This window comes from Gymnogyps californianus, chromosome 5, assembly GCF_018139145.2.
Source record: "Gymnogyps californianus isolate 813 chromosome 5, ASM1813914v2, whole genome shotgun sequence".
NCBI lineage: Eukaryota > Metazoa > Chordata > Aves > Accipitriformes > Cathartidae > Gymnogyps > Gymnogyps californianus.
This window is the reverse complement of record NC_059475.1, coordinates 44878494-44901683: the sequence shown is the minus strand read 5'-3', so window position 1 is coordinate 44901683 and position 23190 is coordinate 44878494. Positions and strand designations below refer to the sequence as shown.

At 42.3% G+C, this 23190-nt stretch overlaps 2 protein-coding genes across 2 annotated transcripts; one reads left to right on the top strand and one right to left on the bottom strand.

The window, feature by feature from the left end:
- Positions 1–1540: 1540 nt before the first annotated feature.
- On the bottom strand, positions 1541–11089 carry COQ6 (coenzyme Q6, monooxygenase). Its single transcript, XM_050898394.1, has 12 exons — positions 10924–11089; positions 9074–9208; positions 8301–8359; positions 7039–7162; positions 6464–6594; positions 5982–6089; positions 5817–5879; positions 5352–5459; positions 4736–4938; positions 3477–3592; positions 2874–3040; positions 1541–1704 (listed from the first exon to the last, which is right to left on the bottom strand). The coding sequence occupies exons 1-12, from the start codon at positions 11087–11089 to the stop codon at positions 1675–1677; spliced, it is 1410 nt and encodes a 469-aa protein (XP_050754351.1). The 3' UTR covers positions 1541–1674.
- A 384-nt stretch (positions 11090–11473) lies between these two features.
- On the top strand, positions 11474–21676 carry FAM161B (FAM161 centrosomal protein B). The gene is made up of 8 exons (XM_050898389.1): positions 11474–11660; positions 12831–13393; positions 15746–16083; positions 16473–16600; positions 16894–17061; positions 17546–17645; positions 20254–20384; positions 20629–21676. The coding sequence occupies exons 1-8, from the start codon at positions 11512–11514 to the stop codon at positions 20717–20719; spliced, it is 1668 nt and encodes a 555-aa protein (XP_050754346.1). The 5' UTR covers positions 11474–11511; the 3' UTR covers positions 20720–21676.
- Positions 21677–23190: the final 1514 nt, after the last annotated feature.

Sequence of the window (23190 nt, the reverse complement as noted above, 5' to 3'; positions counted from 1 at the left end):
GTCTTCAGCGAACAATTGTATTCACTTTTGTATTCTCCGAGAACACAAAGTAGGATGCAGTGGTTACTAGCCAGGCTGTGTTACTCCTGAGAACTAGCTAATTTAATAATCCAAAAGTCTTTCCGTCTGAGCCAGTGCTATGACAAACTCCTACTAGATCTTGGGGCCAAGAGCCATAAGCAGTGAGGCTGTACTTGAAACAGGAAGGGAAGGTGGGACGTTATATGTAAGGAACAAGCAGCAGCAGCGTTATCTGCAAACTGAAGAGACGCTAGCCCTGAGGAGTACTTAAGGGTTTGGTTTTGCCTGAAGGGAGGATGGTCTAGAACAAGACAGGTACCATGCAGTGGAAGTTTCTTTTCTGTGTTTGCCTCAGACTCTGGTACTACACAGGCTAGGTGGGAGGATCTGCTTCCCAGTACCAAAGTTGCATTAAATCTGAATGCTCAGGGCCTTCCTTTTTGTCAGTGGCACAATTCATTAACTGAAGCAAAACTGCTGCTCTCTATCAGGGGCCTGATCCTGCAGTCATGAGAGAAACAGAAGCTCAGCTCAAAGGTTTCTTTTGCAAGAAATTGCAGAATTGAGCCCCTGCTGTTTACATCTGAACTATTCAAGGTGGGTGGGGGATCTAGAGAAGCCAGTCAAGTCCTCACACTTACCCCAGTGCAATGAGATTATTTATTAGCTTAACTAAAGACTAAGCAGCCTTTTAAGAGAAGAGTTCTACTTGCAGTCCTGATTTTTATCTCCTCCTTCATAATGTCTTTTAGCCAGTCACTAACAGGAACTGCCTAATATGAGTGACTGAAGCAGCACAAGTAATGACTTTGAGTTCAAAACTTATGTTTCATTCTTTCTGATGTTAATTCCTGATACTGGTCAACCATATGTGTAAATCTTGCCCATGGGCAGTGCTCACTTAATTTTGTGAGTGTCAAATGTCTAATGCAGGAGGCTGGTGTTTGGAACCTAAGACAGAGTATCTTGAATGTCTATTTTAGTAATTAAAGCATTTTTAACAATATTCAAGATGTTGTGGTGCAGTTTTCTTTCCTAGATATTATTGTTGTCTTGCATCTCTTTTGCATGGAGCCCTTAAGACTAGCCAGTTCCACAAGAAACACCATTATTAAATAAAGCACCAAGAGAAGGGCAGGGAAAAGGGTGAAAGAGAGAGACAGATTAGAGCTCTAAAACATATCTGCCACCATGAGTTGTCTCCCTCTGCTGAAAACTACCCCTCCTTTCTGAATCCAGGACGTGCTAAGAACCCAGGAGTGACATTACAGCTCTAGAAATCACTTCAGAGAAAACTGAAAGTAATTAAGCAGCAGAAGCTGTAGCTGGCAAAATTCAGCACTGCATTTGCCAAAAGACAGACAGCTGTTTCCACCTCAGTCTTCAATTCAAAAGGCCCAAATTAAAAGCACGTTGTACAGGTAGTTCTGTGGCTGAAGACATCATGGTACTACAGGAAGAGACCCTAAATCCTCTTGAGGAGAGCAGAGGAGACAGAACTTTTGCGTAAACCAGTGGATGATGTAATACACAGCTCAATCCCTCAGTTTTATTGTTAAATTAAAATAACACAATTCAAAGATTCAAGTCAGTCACAGTCCTTATAAGGGTAATGCATTCACTGGCAAGCTGCTGTTCCAAACTGACAACAGATCACTTGCTGGCAAAAGCCATGATTTGCTCCTGAAAGAGGAGAAGAAAGAGGTAAGTAATTCATAAGCTGGTAATAAGCATACATTCTAGAAAGCAGCTATAGTCTCCTTCCCTTTCATATATATGGACAACAGTTCTTTGTCAGCCTTTCTAGCCAAGTGCAGAGCACCTATCCCTGTATGCCAGAAAATTAAAGAAGTTGCAGCATTCCTTTCGTTCTCAAGGAGCACAAAACAGAGGTGTTACCAACAGGTTCTGTGCTCAGAAAAGAGGTCTTCATTTGGTTTTCTGCTTTAAACAGAGAAACAGAAAAAAAATTCTGAGCACTGAAGCAGCAGCAGCATAGTCCTCTTTTTAGTGCAACTAATAAAGACACCTTGCCAGTGGCAGCTACTACGCCTTAGGACTTTACTGCTCTTCAACTCAGGTAGTGCCTTAACCGTGACCATAACACAAAGGAAACATGCCACCTGTGTTTAATAGGAAGAAGATGACTTGATTTGTGGAATAAAACATTCAAATCCACAAATGAGGAATCTAATTTGAGGGTTCTTGGGAGCTTTGAGAGCAGGCAGCTTAAGGAACCTCATGAAAATCCAGCAACTAGGTCAAGATGGTGTGGAATTTAGGCAGATAGGCTGCAAATAGAGGGTCTGTGTTTAAGACTGAACCTCCAACCTCCTCACCACTGCCTTCCTCTGGCAATTTCCAGTACAGAGACTTGCACTTCTGCATGAGGGAACAATTTCACAAGGCAAAACAGCACAGAAACAGATAACTCGTTTGAGCTGCACACCACATCTGTCAAGTCACCTGATGTCTTAGTGAAGACATGTCTTCATAGGGCTGGTTTTTCATAGTGCATTTCTGGAATGCAGTTCGAGGTTCTACATTTTCATTCCATAGCAAAATAAAGCCAAAGACGTCTAATGACTTCTAACCTCTGACTACTGATACAGAGTACAGACACTTAGATCCCTTATCTTCCCTTGTGCTGCAGGAGAAAACAGTTACTACTGAGCCCACAGTTATTTAGGAACTCCTCAGGCTCATTCAGGACACAAAACCTCAGTTTGAACAAGTAGCATTTTCCAAGCAAAAATGTTTAATTTAAGAGAAAAGACATCTTCACAGCTTGTGTGTGTTTCACAAATACTTCTGGACTCTTCCTACAGCCCTCACTAAAGTGAGATTCTTACTTTGACAGGAGGCAGGGCATTTGTTGCTTGCAATCCCCATGTCCTCAGCAACACCAAGGGAGCCAGCCTCGTGGAGTAAAGCCTCTTTAGCACATCAATAGCAGCTATCAAGGAGACGTTGTGCCTCTGACGTTCTGTCTCAAACTTTAAGAGATGTTTTAAGGAGCCTGGAAGAGGTAATTGAATGCTCCTATTAAAACTGACGTGCCACAAACAATTGTGCATCTTATCTATATAGCAGTCTCCACTGACAACTGAAAACACAGGAAGAGAACAGAGAAATGGTCCATCTAATAAAGGCCTCCTTCCATCAGCTAGTGCTCTTCATCTCACCACCTCTAACTACCATCCTGCAGAGCTTTTTTTTTTTTTTTTTTTAAAGCAGCTTTGAGATATGTAGGATGGAAACTGCATCCAAGAATCTTTAACTGCTCCACAGCCAATGGACATCAGAACAGTTTGGCTTCAAAGATGCTTGTGCCTTTCAAACACAAGATAGCCGCACGCTTAACCTGTAACAGAGGTAATGCTTGTCCTGATGTTAGCAGCGAAGGCCTGTAAGACTAATCATCTTACTGCCACTTCATTGTCTTGGATCCTTACCCAGATCGCTCCCATTGAAGGCTGCTGCACTGAGGTGATGAGCTAAACATGCAATATCACCAAAGCCCAGGTTTACACCTTGTCCTGCAAGTGGGTGGACTCTGTGTGCTGCATCCCTGGAGCAAGAGAAGACAGAAATTTATATCCCTTCTTGAAGAAAGCCATAACGGCTGATAAACCCCAGAAGGGATCAGTATAGCACTCCTCACCTCTTTGCAATGAACACCACCTTACAGCAACATATACGCTTTATCCAGTACCTCCTTGCATGCTATGCTCAACTACCTGACTGCCTCTCCAGATGTAAGAAGCAAGACAAAGGGGAGATAACAAAAAGCAGTTCTGAAAGGAAAAATTATAAAGAGGTGACTAGCCAAAGTCTTCTCTCAGATCACGTGTAGAATAGGCCTTCATGTTTTTGTAAGTGACCTCGGCACAGCAAGAGGTGTATCACTGGTACATTTCACAAACACAAAGTAGACAGACATCATGAATACAAAAGGAGAAATGGGATATCATTGAACAGAAACAAAATCAGGTTCTTTTATGAGCAGACTTATCTGTAAAGGACAAAGCCAGCCATATCGATAAAGGAGTCTTCAAGTTAGAGAAATGAAATTAAGTTTGGGTATGAAATGTAAGATCGTGTGCTTCAAAAAGCTATAAAGCACAGAGCGCTCCCAAGCACAGCGTGGCTCACAAGTTGGAAAGATGAGAAGTATCTGAAGTGTAATACAGCATCCACGAATTACTATAAGCTACCAGTGTATTGCAGCTGTGGCAGAGAAAAAAGTACATGCAATCTTAGAATGTAAAAGATGAGATATTTTCCTGTTTCTGTAGGCCACCGTACAAAGGCCTATGACATCCCATCCAGAATAATTTGTAAGTTTTATCATTTGCGTTCAAGAAAGGTGAGTTTAAAACTCAAACTGGTACACAGAATGGCTGCTACAATGTTTGAGGAAGTACAGGTCCAGAATGAGATACTGGATTGTTTCGCTGGACTACACAAACCAGAAAAGGAAATAATTATCTCGCAATTTACATAGAAAGCACACACAATGGACAGAGAGCTACTCATACAAAAGGACTTTGTTGGCACAAGAGCACACGGTACAAACTGGCCCTTGATAAAGTCAAACTGAAACTATAAATTATTTCTAACCATCTAATTTGTTGACTGGGAGTTGCTATACTCGCATCATTTCTAACCACATGCTACCCACTCACACAAGGGCTACCGCTGGGGACCTTACCCGATAAGAGCCACACGGTGCTGGACATACTCTGTCGCATGCCCCATTCCAAGAGGGAACATAGCTCGGCTCTCTGGATCTACTTTAGCAACACTTGGGGGCAGCTGACGGCCTGCAGTCCCTGAGGGCTTCAGAAGTGAAATAGCAGATCGAAACATGGCCCCAGCAGTATCAATGAAGTCAGAGTGGTTTACATTGCTCCACTGAAAAAACAAACAAATCTTTAGATGTTAACCCAAGCTAGACATATAAAAGAACCTAGCTGAAAAAAATCTGAATGAGCTCCAAATACTGAATTTTAACCACTGGGACAAAACTATACAGTAGAAGAAACTATCTTCATTGGTTTAGGACATAAAAGTTTCCAACTAGGATAAGCCTACCCTTCCCACCTTTTGGAAATTTAGTTCAACTTCTTCTGTGACTTTCAGAACTAACCTAATTCAGTCCTAAGGGGTCATCCTTTCTTTGCTAAGTGCCTTTTGAATATCATCCTCACCAGAGGAAGGAACTTGAGAATCCACCTCTCCCACTACTATCCTTTAAGCTGTAGGGTTCCATCGTATTTCTCGTGATTATGACAAAGCTTCAGACCCGCCGCAAGGCTGATACTCACAAAGGCAGAGTTGATGCTATCCACAAAACTTTCCTCATCCATAGTGAGAAGTTCCGATGCATGTTCATGAGATGTAGACCAGACCAGAGAGCTGGCAGTGTTAGACAGCTACTTTAAGAGAATGTCAAGGGTAAGTATCAAGAGAAAAAGAAGCAAAAATAAACGATCAGTGCGAAGATTTCACCACTGCCCTGCCCCACCCCACCCCAGTCCCTCTGCACATTACTCTTCCAGCCCAACTTGCTACAAGTGGGAAATACCAAGGATAAAGTGAGAGAGCAGGAAGGGAAAACAAATGCAATAACTGAAAAGTAAAGGGCAGATGGACAAATTCTTAAGAGACAGAACCAACACAGAAAGGCACAGACAGAAATAAAGTTACTAGAAAAGAACAGACTAAAAATTAAAAAAAAAAAACAAAAAACAACAACAACAAAAAACCACAGATACCACGAGTCATCTTACCGGAAGAAGCGCAATTGGCCCTGTGGGAAGGAACCTCTGCCATGCTACATTATTGTCTGTGGCCTACAGTGGAAAGAAACAAGTGGATGGTTACGATCTAGTGACCTGGATCACCTGCTTAAGCTGTTCTGCTGTGTATCGAAGAGTCAATTAGCAGAATTTCACCTCAGACAAATGAAGAGTTGCCACCACAGCTGACTGGTCATACCGATGCTCAATGTTCTTAATTTCAGCTTCCTTCCGGACTACAGAGTTATGACCATCCGCGCCAATCTGCAAAACAAAGAGATACAAAGCAACCTCTTCAGCAGCTCCTAAGAAAGCCAATATTCCAGTCTACAAACCTCAGCCTGCATGTACACATTTTTTGTTTATTCAGGGGGAAAAAAAAAAAAAAAAGATAGATTCCCCAAAAAACAGAAGAGGTGGCCCCTTCTGCTCTTGTCCAATTCAGCACAGTCTTCTTGCATCAGGTACAGAAAAGGCTATGCACCGTGTCCCATAGCATCTCTGACAGAGTTAGCCACTCACCTCACTCAAGCCCTCCACGTGGGTGGAGCAGCACACACGGAATCAGAACCAAATCCAGTGGAAAGGACTTGGGTGAGAGACGATGCCTGATCAACAGAAATAAAAAGTTTAGTTACCAGCAGTTTGGTCTGAAGTCTGCGTCCATCAGCTAACTCAATTTGGACCCAAGGGCTTGTGTCACAGCTGTGAGAGGGAAGGGGCCAGGTATACCCGACTGCTCTGCTCCCGTAGAAAACCTCCACCTGGTCTGATGGGAACACAAAGTACCACGGTCACAGCATGATACAGACGTGAAAAAAGGAAACATCACTACAGCAGCAAAGGCCACGCACTTCTTAATGGCACCCTAAGAGCTGACCCTACAATTCTCAAGGCACCCTGAAAGAACAGATCTGGCCAACCCTTTGTCACTGCAAGACCTGCTCTGGATAGAAAGCTGCAGATCGTTTCATTAAGTCTATTTTTGCAGAGACTATGTTCTGGAGAACTACATATGCAACTGCTTTCTTGCTGTGTAGCCTTTGGAAGACATATTTCTCCCTCCCCCTCCAATTCAAGAAGCTGCCTATGTCTCAGAGTTACTTGTTAAATGAATTATCTTTCTCCCTCTCATAACTTAGCGCACACAACAGAAGACAAGTAACTGAAAGCCCTCTGCAGGAAATAAAATATTAAAGAAGTTGTCCACTACCTGCTACTGCATCTAACTGTTTTGTGAGAGCAGACATAATGACATCATTCTCCACTATGTAACCCATGTCATCTAAGTCATCTTTCTCAAAAACGATCATGGCTTCTGAACAAGCATCCCACACCTACAAAGAAAAAATACATTACATGAAACTACATGACAAAGAAGTGTTGTTCCTTTCAGGGACTATGAATGTGTCCATTTTAACAGGAAAAGGACGTGGCAATCTAGAAATACAGAACTAGAGGAAACGTCCTGGATTACCGTCCATTCCCAGCTACTAAAGTACATCACATAATTCCTTTCATACAATGATCTAGCTTCACCTCAAAAACTAATTGCAAAGAAAGTTTTTTACCCCTACTTTCCTGTTACATAATTAACATATAAAGCTACCCTACCACCTTGTTGTGGGTTAACCCCAGCAGGCAGCTCAGTCCCACACAGCCACTCACTCACTCTCCCCCAGTGGGATGGGGAAGAGAATCGGAAGGGTAAAAGCGCGAAAACTCGTGGGTTGAGATAAAGACAGTTTAATAGATAGAGCAAAAGCTGCATATGCAAGCAAAGCGAAACAAGGAATTCATTCACCACTTCCCATCAGCAGGCAGGTGTTCAGCCATCTCCAGGAAAGCAGGGCTCCATCACGCGTAACAGTTGACTTAGGAAGACAAACGCCATCGCTCTAAATGTCCCCCTCTTCCTCCTTCTTTCCCCACCTTTTATTGCTGAGCACGACTCACATGGTGTGGGATATCCCTGTGGTCAGTTGGGTTCAGCGGTCCTGGCTGTGTCCCCTCCCAGCTTCTTGTGCACTCCCAGACTACTCGCTGGCAGGGCAGTGTGAGAAACAGAGACAGCCTTGGTGCTGTGTAAGCACTGCTCAGCAATAGCTAATACATGCCTGTGTTATCAACAGTTTTCATCACAAATCCAAAACACAGCACCATACAAGCTACTATGAAGAAAATTAACTCTGTCCCAGCCAAAACCAATACACACCTTTACCTTTATTGCCTGACTAGTACCCATGCCTCAATATCTACAGCTTCCATTAGGAATCAACCTTTCATCCTGTAACATCAAGACTCCAAGGATGGGTATTTCTGAGTAGACTGCTACCCCCAAAAAAGTAACAGGAATCATCGTAAGCATGACCTGCCCTTTGCCAAAGAAAAAAACCTTTGGATTGTTAACGTAAGTACTTCTGAGAATTCAAAGTAGACAGACACATAGTATATTTGCAGCCCTAAGTAAGGCACCTGCATTCGCCGGAATGGTTTGAGTCTCAGCCTGCAGACATGATCCCAGGCACCAAAACCTGAAAAAGAAAAAGGACACAATGCATGGAGATACAGGTTCACATGTGACATTGAGACCCAAACAAAACTGAAGCTCACTCCACACTCTCCTCCTCCCTCCCTGACTATCAATGCCCAGACTCCGCTTGCACCATCCCTAGACAGGGCCAGGTCTGCCTCAATACTTTCACAGCTCCAGCATCACATTATTTTACTGTTAACACAAGCCAGCAGAAAACAAACAAGCTTTCCATGAATGCTGTGACTTAACAGTCAGCTCTCACTGTCCTATCACTGAGTAAGAAAACAGACACAGAAACGCATGGCCATCATTGTTCAGAACATTTCTTTCTCCGTAAGGAATCAAGGCTCAAATCTCTCTTTAAAATGAAAATTAATCAGAAGTGAGTTACCAGACTACAGAGCACTAAGTACGTGCTTCTTTTGTGAACAGAACATTTCAGATGCTGTAGAGAGCACCTTACAACCTTTCACTAGCCTAATGTCACAAATATTTATATAACAAATCAGACCAAGATACCAGAACACAGATCCCTGTTGTCAAGAGAAGCCTGATTTAATCACCACAATACAGCATACAGAATACTAAGAGACAAAGGCAAATAATTCTGTTGAGTTTAGGATGAAGGCAGCACATGGTCAAAGGGGTTTTAACAAAATAAAACCAGCTCAAATATACTGTTAAAAATGCAAACAATAGAAATCATACTTACTGCTTAGGAGGGTTGCTGATCCTGGGGAGATGGAACTGACCCTGTTACTGTAACTGTCTGGCATGCGATCGTATTCTTTCCTAGGACCAGCCTCCAGCAAAGCAATCTTCTTATCATGGAAGTGGATATCATGCCCTAAAATAAGCAAATATGTGCTTTGTTACAACGCTCCTGCCCAAACTCACATTTCTTATTTCTGTATCAGTAATGCCTGTGCATTTTTGTAATAAGATAGAGTAGATGCAAAACTTAATAAAGAAACGCATTTACAATACAGGTTTTGACCAGACAGGTAAACTTTTGTATTTTAAAGCTTTATGACTACAATCCTCTGACTGAGATGGACAACCCTTTTGCAGTTAAAGCAAGGATTAAACATTTTCTTTTTGTACAAAGTTTACATTTTTGCACAAATTTGTGCCTATTTTGTTATGAAAGTTCATTATTGAAGTATTAATGAGTGAAATCTGCAATGTTTACTCCATGCACAGAGCACATTTTTCAGAGCTTAAACATAAATTCACTTATTAGAACAAGAGTTCAAAATAAAACTTCTATGATGCTTAGCAACTACATTAATGTTTTCTTTATCCTTATATTCTGACAGTGGAATACCACAGGCAGTTTAGACTTCAACTTTCAGTTAAAGAGAATGGAAAAAAAATGAAGAGATGACTCAAGTAAAGAGTAAATCACACTACAGCTGAATTAGCCATGCTTGTTGCATCTGACCGCTATGGTTGCAGAAGGTACCAAGACCCGAAATGGTGTCCTTATCCAGAGTTTACTACGACAGCAGTCCTAATAACAGCAGTATCCTGAACATATTTTCTAGATTATGCATAACATAACCCCACCTCTTGAAAGGTCCCAAACCTGTATGTTAGCCTTAGATATCACTGCTGGAGGGGATCCTTATGCTGTCTCAATTCCACTGTGGTCTTGTTTAACAATACAAGCAGAACAATGGTAAGTTTGCAAGGTAAACTCTTATACTTGCAAAGCACTTATTGCTTAGGATCTTTGCCCTTTTGCTCTTCTTTGCACTCTTTCTTTCAGCTTCTGTCACTATTACACCCTTCTGAATCAACGTTGCAAATAAAGCAGCAGCCAGGACTCTCAGGATCTCTAGTGATACAAACCAAGCACAAATCCACCTTAACTTGGTATTCCAGTGTTTAAAATACAGGGTTACAGAATGAAACTTAGGATCAGAAAAGCATTTTCAGCTATTGCTGAAATTATCCATCAGTGATTTAAGGGTGACCATGTTTGACAGAAACACTACAAGTCATCTACAGAATTCAAAGTAATGGCTACATTAACATAGATATATATACACATAAATAGGACAAGGCTTAGCATAACGATCAGCTAACCAAACAGCTTTAAGTCAACTTCAGAGTGCTTTCACAAAAGGATGCAGGAATAAGGAAATTCCACAACAGGATCTTGAGCATTAAGATCCTAAATGGTAACTACATAGTTATCTCACACTATCACCAACACGGATTAATAATTAAGGTCGACTTATGAAAGTACCCGATACTCCACACACTGAAACATGAAGGTTTTGGGAAAGCTCCCAGTTTGAAGTTTTTCATGGAACTGGTGAGACAGTGAAGACAGCGGGATGCAAAACCCGCGACTCGCTGAACTCACGAAACACGGTGCAGGGGGCCCGAAGACCTCCGAGACCACACACCACCGCGGCAGAGGCAGGAGGTGCAGGAGAGGCAGATCGCCGCCGGCTGTGCGGCCGTGACTGCAGCCCCCGCCGGGCCGGCAGCGCGCCGGGCCCACGGCACCTGCGACGCCGCCCGGAGCGGGCGAGAAGGTCACAGCCTTACCCAGCACGGCGGCCATGGCGCTCCCGACCATACCCCCGCCCGACACCACCACATCATAGAGCGGCGCGGCGGCGGCAGCGGCGACAGACCGGAGCGGAGCCCGCGGGCCGGCCCGCAGCCGCCCACCGAGCGGAGCCAGCAGTCCCCTACCGCACACAACCGCCATCACTGCGGAAGTGACGACACGCCAACCACCTCCGAGCGGAAGTCGCTCCGGGAAACCATGACAACGCAGCTTGCCTAGGGGCGGGCACCTCACCAAACACCTCTTCCCGAACACCAATGAGCGAGCGGCGGGTGCTGTCCGTCTTGGAGTCTGATTAGCTGCTTGAGGCCAAAAAGGCGGGCCTAGAGCGCTGCCGGCTTCGCTGATTGGTGGGAGCCGGGATCGGTGGCGTTGGAGGGCTGAGGCGGCGGCCTGCAGGTGAGGGGAGCGCCGAGGCCGGGCATGGAGGTTGGGGTTGCACCCCCGAAACGAGCGCTTCTCGATTTTTTTTCTTCCAGGTGACACGGCATCCCCTCAGGCTGTAACGGACCAACTCCTGCGTCTCCCGCCACCGGGTGAGGAGCTGGGAGCAGCCTCTCGGGATGGGAGGCCGGCGATCTCCATTAGAACCAGGCTTACCGTACCAGGCAAAGTTGAGGGGTGACCTGGAGGTATCCGAAGAGGATGAGGAGCTCGAGGGTTTCAGGCGGGAGGCAGCATTCCTGCGTGACAAGCTGTGGGAGGCTCTCAGGTAGGATGGTACCTGGTAGGGATGGCAAACTGGCATGCAGGATTCCTGCTGCTTCTGACCAGTGACAAGGTGGAGCATGAAGTCCCAAGATGCACATATATAGTACCAAAATGCTGGCCACAAACGTATTCACAGATGGGAGGATGGGGCCAACAGGTGCCCACATAAGCAGCATTCACAAAAAACATGTACAGCACAAATCACACTTAAAATTTGCTAGCAGATCACACACGTTTCTATCCAGCATCCAGTCTTCAGAGCTGTGGTCTCTCCAATGTCTAGCTCTCAGACCTCTTGTCTTTCTCTGTGGTTAGTCCAGCTTGAAGTTCACTAGCAGATCATACACACACGCTCTTACAAAGGAAATAGTTAGTTTATGAAGAAGAACAGACTGCAGCAATCAGCAGGCAAGCATATTGACCAGGAGCCTGTTTACACGTGATCGGCACCTTCTGTTTCCCCCCTTTTCCCCATTTTCCTGTTCTTGGTCCACCCTGATCCACCTTGATCCTTCCTTTTACCTGCATTTATTCCTTCCATAAATATCTCGTAAGTTTTACTCAGTTTCACAATCACCCTCAAACATCCTATGAGAAGTTTGCTATTTCAATGAGACCCGTGATAGTCTTGGTTTTTTTCCTTATTATCAATTATATGGTCATCTTATCAGCTACAAAGTTTCCAGCTGAACCTCTTAAGAGTTGCACTAAAGCAGTTCCTTGCAATGGCCCTTCCATCAGTGTCTTAGGAATGCTGGTGTTTGGTACTGTTTTTTAGGACTTGTGCATCTGTGCGCCTAATTTATTGCCTCTCCTGAGTTTGTCTTTTATGTTGAGTAGCTATCAGCCAGATATCCCTAAAGTTGGAACTTTCTGGTTTACTTGTGGCCTTTCTGGCAATGGAGTGCTAGCAGCATAATAAATTGCATTACAAAGCTAAGTAGGCATAACTGCCATTTTATACATGGAAAATGGAAAACAAGCAAAGCTCTGCTCACGAACTTCAGTACCAAAGCAAAATATAGAGCCCGAGAACAATAAGCCCTAGGCCTGTCTTTTAATGACCAGCTCAGCCTACAGTGTTTTTCTCTTAATCAACAGTCTCGCCCCTCTTTTAACTCTATTTTTTAATAATTTCACTTATTTCCCCTTCATAATGTCTTTGTCTTAGTCGTACATCTGGTAACAAAAGGCAGTCCAGTTCTTTGATTGACCTCACTTCGGACAGTACCTGGGATCAGCAAAAGCCTCACTTGTTTCCTAAATCTCGCTTGAGGCCAAAAAGTGCTTCATCTCCCTGGATTCCTTCCATCACCATCCCTCAGCCTTTCGAAATGACACTGCGGGAAGCTCGCAAAAAGTCCCAGTTGATGAAGTCATACATGTTTCTTGAACTAGACAAACAGAGAGACAAAAGGCAAAGCCAGGATGAAGCTGAATGTCAGAAACAATTCCGGGCACAGCCTGTACCTGCCCATGTGTTTCTGCCCCTTTATCAGGATATAATGGAGCAGAATGAGATTCGCAGGCAAATAGCAACACAGAAAAGAAAGGAGCTGCTACTTTCAACCCAGCGGCCCTTCAGTTTCCTGGAGAAGGAGGAGAAAAAGAAAGAAGCTATCAGACAGAAGTTCCTGGCAGCAGCAACCCCAAATGAGAGCTCCAAACAGAAACAAGCCAGTAAAAAAGTTCCTAAATCTACTTATGACCCACTTCTTGGAGATAAACTCAAAGGTAAAATGCCAGGGCTCTTCCTGTAAAAACAACTCCCTGCCTGTCCCTCGCTGTCTCCATGCTGGGAGGTAGGATCATGGTCCATATACTCGTTGGAGTATAAAGCCAATATCATTACATCCCCTGGTGTTGTCTAGTCTCCTGTGTATCACTGGTCATTACATTTCATCTAGATACCCTTACAGTAGAGTGTCCTAAATTTACTAGTCTTGTATCAGTGTCAGCACCAGCAGTTCTGTACCACTCCCCAGCACACATGGGTACATTGAGCTCTTCAGACAGATTTCCATACCCCTTTTGCTGCAAATCATGATAGTTTGGGAATCCTTCCCTGCACTGGATTCCATACCTTCAGTTACACTGAAGGGACTTAGATGATTTGTGGCACAATGGTGAAGACAGATGTAGTGCCAGAAGTGTCCGAGGTCCGTGCAGTATCTTGGAACTGACAATTTTACTCCCACCCAAGTGATCTGTGCTGCACAGAACCCCTAGGAGAAAAATATTTTCTGAGCCCAAATCAGGCAATTAGTTCAGTTCTAAGTGATAGTGCAGTAGTCCAGTCTCTCCTGCCATTCTCTGATGTTTTCAGTTACCTTCCCACTTGCTCTCCACCTTCTTAAGTGCTAAAACAGGGGAGGTAGGTGCCAGGACCATTCTAGTCAGAGGGACAGCCAAGGAAATTTTCCTGATGCTCACTTTCTTTCAGATGGCTTAAGCCCCCCCACTTGTAAGTTTGAAGTAAGCAATACAGACTTCACGCTTGAACATAGGAACTAAACCAGTCCTTAATAATTCTCATTGCTTTTTTCACCCCTTTCTTTTTTTTACTGTTTCCCACTGATTTCTTCTTGAGTATACACCAGTTCAGTTTTCATCAGAAAACATTCTGTTGTGGTGTACTAAACTAAATAGATTAGAAAGGTAAAAGAGGGCAAAGGACAAGCCATTGTTCTGTTTCTATCTGGTTGTCATGGTTTAACCCCAGCCAGCAGCTAAGCACCACGCAGCCGCTCCCTCACTCCACCCCTGCTCCCAGTGGGATGGGAAGGAGAATCGGGAAAGAAAAAAGTAAAACTCGTGGGTTGAGATAAGAACGGTTTAATAACTAAAGTAAAATATAATACTAACAATAATAACAATGAAATATAATAATAATAATAATAGTAATTGTAATGAAAAGGAATATAACAAAAAAAAAAGGGGGGGGGGAAAAGGGAAAAAATCCAGTGATGCACAATGCAATTGCTCACCACCTGCTGACCGATGCCCAAGCAGCGATCCGCCCCTCCCAGCCAACTCCCCCCTGTTTATATACTGAGCATGACGTTCTATGATATGGCATACCCCTTTGGCTAGTTCGGGTCAGCTGCCCTGGCTCTGCTCCCTCCCAGCTTCTTGTACACCTGTTTGCTGGCAGAGCATGGGAAACTGGAAAATCCTTAACTTAGGATAAGTGCTACTTAGCAACAACTAAAACATCAGTGTGTTATCAACATTATTCTCACACTAAATCCAAAACACAGCACTGTACCAGCTACTAAGAAGAAAATTAACTCTATCCCAGCTGAAACCAGGACACTGGTGTATGAGAAGGGAGGAGGAATGAACATTTCATACCTCAGTCAATGCAAACTTATTAATAGACTCAAAAAAAGTCTTATTTTGCAAACAGCAGTATTTTTTTTTTTCTAAAAGCAAAAAAACCAACCCACAGCCAACAGTTTGTCTGCATTTTCACAAATATTTAGTGCTGCACAGGAAAGGACTCAGTTTGATGCTGTACCCTGAAACACATTCTTTCTATGGAAAGTTTGTCACAGAAGTCACAAGACATGATCCATCCACCAAATGCTCCTTAAAATCTTTTCCAATGTAGACAAACACTGCTGGATATTACATAGAAAAGCCATCATCCGTTACAAGTATATTTGAACAGCCCATTTGGATCACACAGTCAACATAATGACATAAAGTCCCATATGAAAAGTAGAACCTTGATTAACACAACACTTCTGCAAGACAAAGGGCACAAGTTATCTGGTACCCCCGAGAACAGGAATAGGAGGAGAAGGCCTGTTCAGTAAGTTGCTCTGATAAGTGAAAGAGATATCTAGAGATTAATGCCTAAGAAAGAGACTCTACCATGTTTTTTCTGGTATCTTTGAATTTTTTTTCCTGGGAGGCAGAGGAGAGAGAGGCTGGAAAGTGGGAAAAGAGAATACAGGATGTCTGGTCTCTCCTATATGTGTAGCTGCCATCATAAAGAAAAGTTTAGAGTTGTGCAGTGGCAATTTCACAGCCTTTTATGTCACTCATATTCTTCTCGTTGCTTTGCTTTTGATTCATTAGAAGCTGAACTCTACAGAGAAATCCGCATTCAAATGAGAGCGAAGGATTTGCTTGAGAGCTCTGTAGCTCCTATAGATACTAGCAACTGTCGGAGGGAGCCTCAGTCCCGAACTGCCACTAAAACTAAGCAGGAAAGACTTGGCTTCTTGCAGGACAAAAGTTTCAGCTTCAAGCCAAGGATTAATCCAACAATACCGGACTTTGAAGGACTTTACTGGGCATTTCAGAAGGAAGCAGTAAGGAGACAAGAAATCAAAGAGGCAACTCGTAATAAGCCATTCAAGCTAAGAACCTCCAATCTCCATGGCAGGCAGAGGCAGGCTAATGAAAACATAAAGGTGAGATGACTGGATATTTCTATGGTACTGCTTTCTCTGATCAAGATAGCAACTTCTTAAATTTATAGCATTTATTTATGGATTGTTAATGTCCTGTGACCTCTGCCCTCGTCTTAGGAGTACTGCAGAATTCTAGGACAAACCAGAGAACAAAACTCTACACACAAAGAGATGAGCTATGACAGCTAAGGCTCAGCCACCCTTCCATACTCCTAATCACATCTCCTTCCCCTCATCCCTCAGCCCCTCCCCATGTAAATCCCTACTGATGGAAGAGAGAAGAATGAGTGCATTGCCCACATACCCCAACTGTTCTCTTTGGTAGACATAGAATAGAGGAGATTCTGTACTGTGAACAAATACACTGAATGAAGTTCCATTTTTTTCAGGATTCTCAGCAACTTTCCAAGGTTTCAGTGCAAAAAAGTCATTCTCTGACGAGACTTTCCTCTCTCTCTTCCAACACCCTTCCAGTGCATATTACAGATGCAACTAGAAAAAGGGAATCTGCTATTAGGTAAGTAGAAAAGTTTGTCTACAAGACCATACATCAACAAATGACCAAAATGGAGGGAAAAAAGTCAGTGTTTTCCCTCATCACATCACCTACCTTGACAATACTTTTCCTAAATTTTTCTCTGTCTTGTTTCTTTGCTAATTCTTGCCGTGCCTCCCAGTTGATTTGAGAGCTGCACACTCGTATGTGTGAAATTTTGCTTTTCTCCTTAGAGGACTACAAAAGTGAAATTCCCCACTAGCATGTAGTCTGGCAGTTTTAAGTGAGCTCATTAGTAACTTTTTTCTATATAGATATTCCCAAGATAGCAAAAACGAAGGGGACAAGGAAGGAATTTATTGGCTGGAGAAACAGAAAAAGAAATGTCAAGCTATCCGAAAGTCAGTGAACAGCCGAGCAAAAGCCCTGGATCCGCATAAAAGTCTGGAGGAAACACACAAGGAGAAGTTGAAACAGAACTGGTCAGTATCCTATTCTGCACAGAAATAACCGTTTGCTCTACTAACTGGGGATCATCAGACAATGCTTTAGGAGGAATTGGGTCTAAGAACATTCCTAGCCTAACTTTTTTGGCTGTCATACCCATTCCACATTCATTTGGATTTCTTGACAATTCCACACCACTTCTTCCATACAGAGCAGTTTCCTTTAGATTAACACTCTTAGAAACTAATTTGTACAAACAAGCCAACTGAAATTTGGTAAAGCACACATAAGACAAGGTTTTCTAAAAATGTGAACACTCGTTCTCTGCTTACAGTCTAGTAATAAAGCTTTGCTAATGGGTCCGTAACTTGCCAGCAATAGGATTTTTTTGCCCAGCACTTAGAATCAAGAGAATTACCAGAGCTATTTAAAGGACAAAACAGTTATTGAGAATTCCTCATTCCTGATCAGATACAGTCAGAGGGAACCTGTATTCGACAGGCAACTTTTCCATTTCAGGCAAAATATGAGAGAGAGAACAAAGGAATACAGAAAGGAGCTGGAAGAAATGCAGCTGCGAGTCAAGAACAGACCATACCTCTTTGAACAGGTCACCAAGGTAACTTGTCAAAGTTCCAGAGTGTTTCTGGGGGACAGGATACATTGTTTTTCATTTAAGACAGGCATGAAGAAATCTAGTCTCAAGTTAATTCACGGATAAGAAGGTGCAAATGGTTGTACAGTCTCTTGACTACACTCAAAATAACACATGGAAGGGCCACCCAAGTATAGTTTAAATTCCTTCCAACCACTTGAAAAAACACTTATTACTTGGTTGTAGAGCTTTCCAGTCCCGAGTATATATTGCAATCAAAATATATGATCTGATCAAAATCAAGGCCTTATCAGACCAGAAATTATATGAATACCTATTCTGCACCTGAATACCTGTCGTGGTTTAACCCCAGCCGGCAGCTAAGCACCACGCAGCCGCTCGCTCACTGCCCCCCCACCCCTGGGATGGGGGAGAGAATCAGGAAAAAAACCTCGTGAGTTGAGATAAAGACAGTTTAATAGGACAGAAAGGAATGAAAAACAATGATAATGATAATAATAATATGACAATTGTAATACTAAAAGAATTAAACTATACAAAGCAAGTGGTGCACAATGCAATTGCTCACCACTCGTTGACCGATGCCCGGTTAGTTCCCGAGCCGCGATCCCCCCTCCCAGCCAGCTCCCCCAGTTTATATACTGGGCATGATGTCATATGGTATGGAATAGCTCTTTGGCCAGTTTGGGTCAGCTGTCCTGGCGGTGTCCCCTCCCAGCTTCTTGTGCCCCTCCAGCCTTCTTGCTGGCTGGGCACGAGAAGCTGAAAAATCCTTGACTTAGTATAAACACTACTTAGCAACAACTAAAACCATCAGTGTGTTATCAACATTATTTTCCTACTAAATCCGAAACACAGCACTATACCAGCTACTAGGAAGAAAATTAACTCTGTCCTAGCCGAAACCAGGACAATACCATAACCTACAGTCTAGAAATTTTAAAATTTTTTTCTTAAAACCCTCTCCATTTGAGCAATTTTTCTTTGTACCTCTAGCACTACTACAAAAACATTAAAGACAGTTACATCACTTATATCACCTGCAAGCTCTGCAATCTGGGGTTGTGTTCAGCACATCTCATCCATCACACAGTACCAGCTGCAAATCTGTATTGCACTTGAGGTGTAGATACAGTCTTTACTCTCTATAAAGTATCTTTTTTCCTAGGTTTTCTCTTTCAGTTCTATCTCCTTGCAGGGATGATATCTGATTAGAGACATAGTAACAATACATTGACAATATGCTGATTTAAGATTTCTCAATAGAAAGTACCCTCCTGGGTCAGACTTTCTGTTCAGATGAGTGGTTAATGGAGGCAGAGAACACATTTGTATGATAAATATTGGTAACATTTCTGTTTGCCAGGTTGGTAAGAATTCACCAGTATTGATAGCATTCATTCATGTTGAGACAAGATTTCTGTCCTTCCATATAGAACACCTTAATCTTTAGGAACTGGCCAGTCCCTCTGGAAAACTGTCATCTCAGATTACATTAATTTGCAAGTTTTATTTGGAGGCAGTGAGGATATAGGATCCAGGATGCTTGGTTTTCAGTTTGTTGTGGTTTAACCCCAGCCAGCAACTAAGCACGACACAGCCACTCACCCCTCCCAGCGCCCAGTGGGATGGGGAGGAGGATCGGGGAAAAAAAAAAACTCGTGGGTTGAGATAAGAGCAGTTTAATAACTAAAGTAAAATAAAATATAATACTAACTAATATAATAATAATAATAATAATAATAATAATAATAATGAAAAGGAATATAACAAAAAAAAGGAGAGAAACAAAACCCAAGAAAAGACAAGTGATGCACAATGCAATTGCTCACCACCTGCTGACCGATGCCCGAGCAGCGATCCGCCCCTCCCAGCCAACTCCTCCCAGGGCGTGACGTTCTACGGTATGGAACATCCCTTTGGCTAGTTCAGGTCAGCTGCCCTGGCTATGCTTCCTCCCAGCTTCTTGCACACCTGCTTGCTGGCAGAGCATGGGAAACTGAAAAGTCCTTGACTTAGGATAAGTAAGTGCTACTTAGCAACAACTAAAACATCAGAGTGTTATCAACATTATTCTCACACTAAATCCAAAACACAGCACTGTACCAGCTACTAAGAAGAAAATTAACTCTATCCCAGCCGAAACCAGGACACAGTTTCATGAAGATGAGCTGATATGAAGCTATTTCACAGGCGCTCTGCATTTATTGAACTCTGCTGTCATTAGTGCTTACAAATTACAAGCAAACATGCTTCCAGAATTTCTCACAACCCTTTTTTGCACATATTCGCAATTTGAGTGTCAGAGTCAGGACTCAGACACACGTATGCTAGTCTGGTAAGACTGGAATGCTGTAGAAGCAGGAGAACAGAAGAAGGACGAAAAAAAGAACAGAAGCAGGAAAAGGTGAGCTCTGGCTTTGAGAGATGTGAGACATTGTCCTAGTATTCAGTTTTGATACTGTACTGTATGGATGACAAAAATTTTGGAGGGGGGCTTTGCTGTCCTCTTGTTCTCATTAGGAGTGTCAGCCATGAATTTTAAAACAACTTGACCATTATGGGGAAGCCCCAGTTTTACATGCTTACTGTTTAAGTTTTGATTTCATAGCATGATGCACGTCAAGGAGCAGAGCGTCACTACAGACACACCCTCCAGCAGGTTGGGCTAAGTGAAGAATTTGTAAGGAAAAAAGGGAAAGATGCCACTGACTTGCTGGAAGAAGAATCTGACGTTCACAGGTAATAAAAACAATGCAATACAGCTCTTTTGCCTTTGACTAAAAATATTTTCCTTGTTCATGAAAGTGTTCCAGTTTGTATCATCTAGCGTAGGCAAAATTAAATCAACTTCACTCCTCTTATTAAGCATCATGGCTTCTCTATCTTAACTCCTATGACTGCACTCTATTTCTTATGCATGGGGCAAAGCAGCAGGTAAGCACTGCAAACCAATTCTGGTATTAGACAATCACTATTTCTGCAGAGTGCCCAAGCCTCGGGGTGAAAAGGACAACTGTACTGTACAGGAAGGAGAACCTCAAGAGGAACAAAGTGGAAAGGAAATGGCAACATAAGATCTAGCAGAAGAATCCATCGATCATCTCTTGATTTTTTTAATTGAAGATTCTCCAGGTTGATCCTCAGGAACTTTATGGTTTAGGCTGACACCTCAGAATTGCTCTGGGGTAAGTGAGATATAAGAACTTAGTAAAGGAAAAAAAGACCAACTGTTGTTTAGAGCATGTCTTGTCCAACCCAGCAAACCCTGCAGCCTCCCTTAGTCTTCACAAGTGTTCCTCGTGTGAGCCATTTCCCTTTCTTTAATGGGCAATAAAACAAGTTAAAAAGGTTGAAGCGCTATCTTTGGATAAAAGTAGATATGAAAGATTGAAGAGGTGCATCCTGTAGTGTCAGCTCCTTGTGTTCATGCCACAGAAGCACACAGAAAGGGGAGAATGCCTTTCAGTGTGCTAAACCTTGGTTTACACATATATGTGGTAGAATGCTTTTAAACAAGGTATTTCTAAAAAAACAAATAGCAGGATTTGACCTACCTTCGGAGAAGACTCAGAGGGAAGTCCTTCTCTGGTGTTAACTCTTCATTCACTCATTACAAGCTCTGCTCCTTCCTCCCATTAGGAAGAAGCAATAGTCTTTCTATATTATAAAATCTCCTGTATTTAATTATTTGAAACTCTTTTAAGATCTTACCAATTTAGGTCATTAATTTGGCCTGAAAAACAACCAAATTATGAAGAAGGGTGTAATTAAACAATGCATCACTTTGGATTGCTGTTGTCCTAATTCTACTATTACTGTGATATCAAAGATGGACTTTGGTGGAAGAAAGATTAGGTATTACCTGTCAGCATGTTGCACTCAAATGCCTGGCGCATCTTGAATGGTATAGTTCACACGTTAATGGTCTTCCTTTACCTGACAGTAGTAATGATCTCAAAAATATAAACCCTTACCACCTGGAATGTTTTCTGAGAATTATGATATCGAAGCGCTTTGAGATTAAAAGATTTTTAAATGGCTATCATGTTTCTGCATTGTCCAATTTCTTTATCAATCATCTTTCCCTCACTTTTTAAATAGAAGCTGTGTCTCTTTTCATCTTCGTCACCTCAGTCCATTTCTCCTTACACTGTAACAACAAAACCTCATCATCAAATCAGAAATACAGTACCTGTAAGAGCTACCACATTAGATAAAGATATAAAACTGAGACAATGACATTTTTAATCATAACAAAGTACTAGATCCAAGAATTTATGGCCACGGGGTTTCAGGCTGCTATGTTACACTTCCACAGAGATCAATACATAGCTGAATGCACTGGGTTGCAGCAGTCCTCCTTACTGACTCAAACAATCTCCACACTGAGAAGAGGCTTAAGCACTTGGGAGGGTTCAAGGAAGGATGTTATCAGTGTTCCAGTTTCTACATAGGTTTAATTGTGTAGGACACACAAAGGCTGTTCTTTCTCCTGTATCCCCTGGAAAAGAGCAGTGATGTAATCATGTTGTCACCATGCCTTGTCACATTGAAAGAGGAAAGAAAGAAGATTTCTTCCATGCTCCAAGTCTGTGGTCTAAAGCCCATTGGGCTTGTATGGATATATCTGGAGCAGTGGGAGTGAAATTTTAATACATACATTTTAAGGGGTATTTACTAAAATTGGTTGCTAATTTCCATAATAATACTTGATGATGCTGGAAAAGGAAATTTCCAAGTATGTGAAGCGTAAAGGAAAACCTTAAGAAAGGAGGAATAAAGGCTTCACTTTAAATTAATATATGATATTATGCCATATCCCTTTAACAAATATTAAGGTGACATGCATGAATACAGTAACAGATAAATCCAAGTCTTAATATTGGTCCCTGAACAGAAATTGCTGAAATGGTGATGAAAGTAAAAGCATCAAACTAAGTAACTGAAACTCACTAGCACCTTTCTTGCTAAACAAAGTGTTGTTCTGAAAGTAGGATTACATTTCTGTCATCCTAAAAGAGATTTGTAATCTCCTAATATTTCTCAAAAATGGTATGGAAACAAAGAATTTCAACTTCTGCTCTGGATTTTTGCATTTTATGAAAATCTTTTGTTATTTTTAGTTAAAAGAATTACAGCCTGTTCAGCTAACCTATAAAAATACTGTAGTAAAGAAGACATCTCACTGGAGCATCTCCCATCAACTGATGAGATGGTAGCCAAACCACATCAGATCCTGATTCACAGGTACCTGGTGGAGCTTCTGCAAGAACCTCCAAATTACAATACCTTTACCAACAGCAGCACTACCTTTACATTCAGCTAGGGAGCAATATAAACTCAAAGCATTCTCTTCACATAGGAGCTATTATAGACGCATAGTATCTTAGCAAAACTCTGCATTCTTAATAATGCCAATTCTGAAGAAAGTCTTCAAAACATCTACATGGTAGACTCATTTAAAGAGCTTGATATACCAAACAAATTTTGGAGGAAAAAGTGACTGGGAAAAGCAGGAAAAGAACACAGCAAATGTAATTAAATG

What these genes read in the sequence shown, in the direction of transcription:
- COQ6 (XM_050898394.1), bottom strand. Translation starts at nt 11,089, where the DNA reads ATGGCGGTTGTGTGCGGTAGGGGACTGCTGGCTCCGCTCGGTGGGCGG. An exon ending in CGCCATGGCCGCCGTGCTGG is followed by an intron (nt 9,209 to 10,923) that starts GTAAGGCTGTGA and finishes TGCTTATTTTAG; the next exon opens with GGCATGATATCCACTTCCAT. An exon ending in ATCAGCAACCCTCCTAAGCA is followed by an intron (nt 8,360 to 9,073) that starts GTAAGTATGATT and finishes TTTCTTTTTCAG; the next exon opens with GTTTTGGTGCCTGGGATCAT.
- FAM161B (XM_050898389.1), top strand. Translation starts at nt 11,512, where the DNA reads ATGGGAGGCCGGCGATCTCCATTAGAACCAGGCTTACCGTACCAGGCA. An exon ending in AAAAGGGAATCTGCTATTAG is followed by an intron (nt 16,601 to 16,893) that starts GTAAGTAGAAAA and finishes TTTTCTATATAG; the next exon opens with ATATTCCCAAGATAGCAAAA. An exon ending in TCTTTGAACAGGTCACCAAG is followed by an intron (nt 17,646 to 20,253) that starts GTAACTTGTCAA and finishes TTGATTTCATAG; the next exon opens with CATGATGCACGTCAAGGAGC.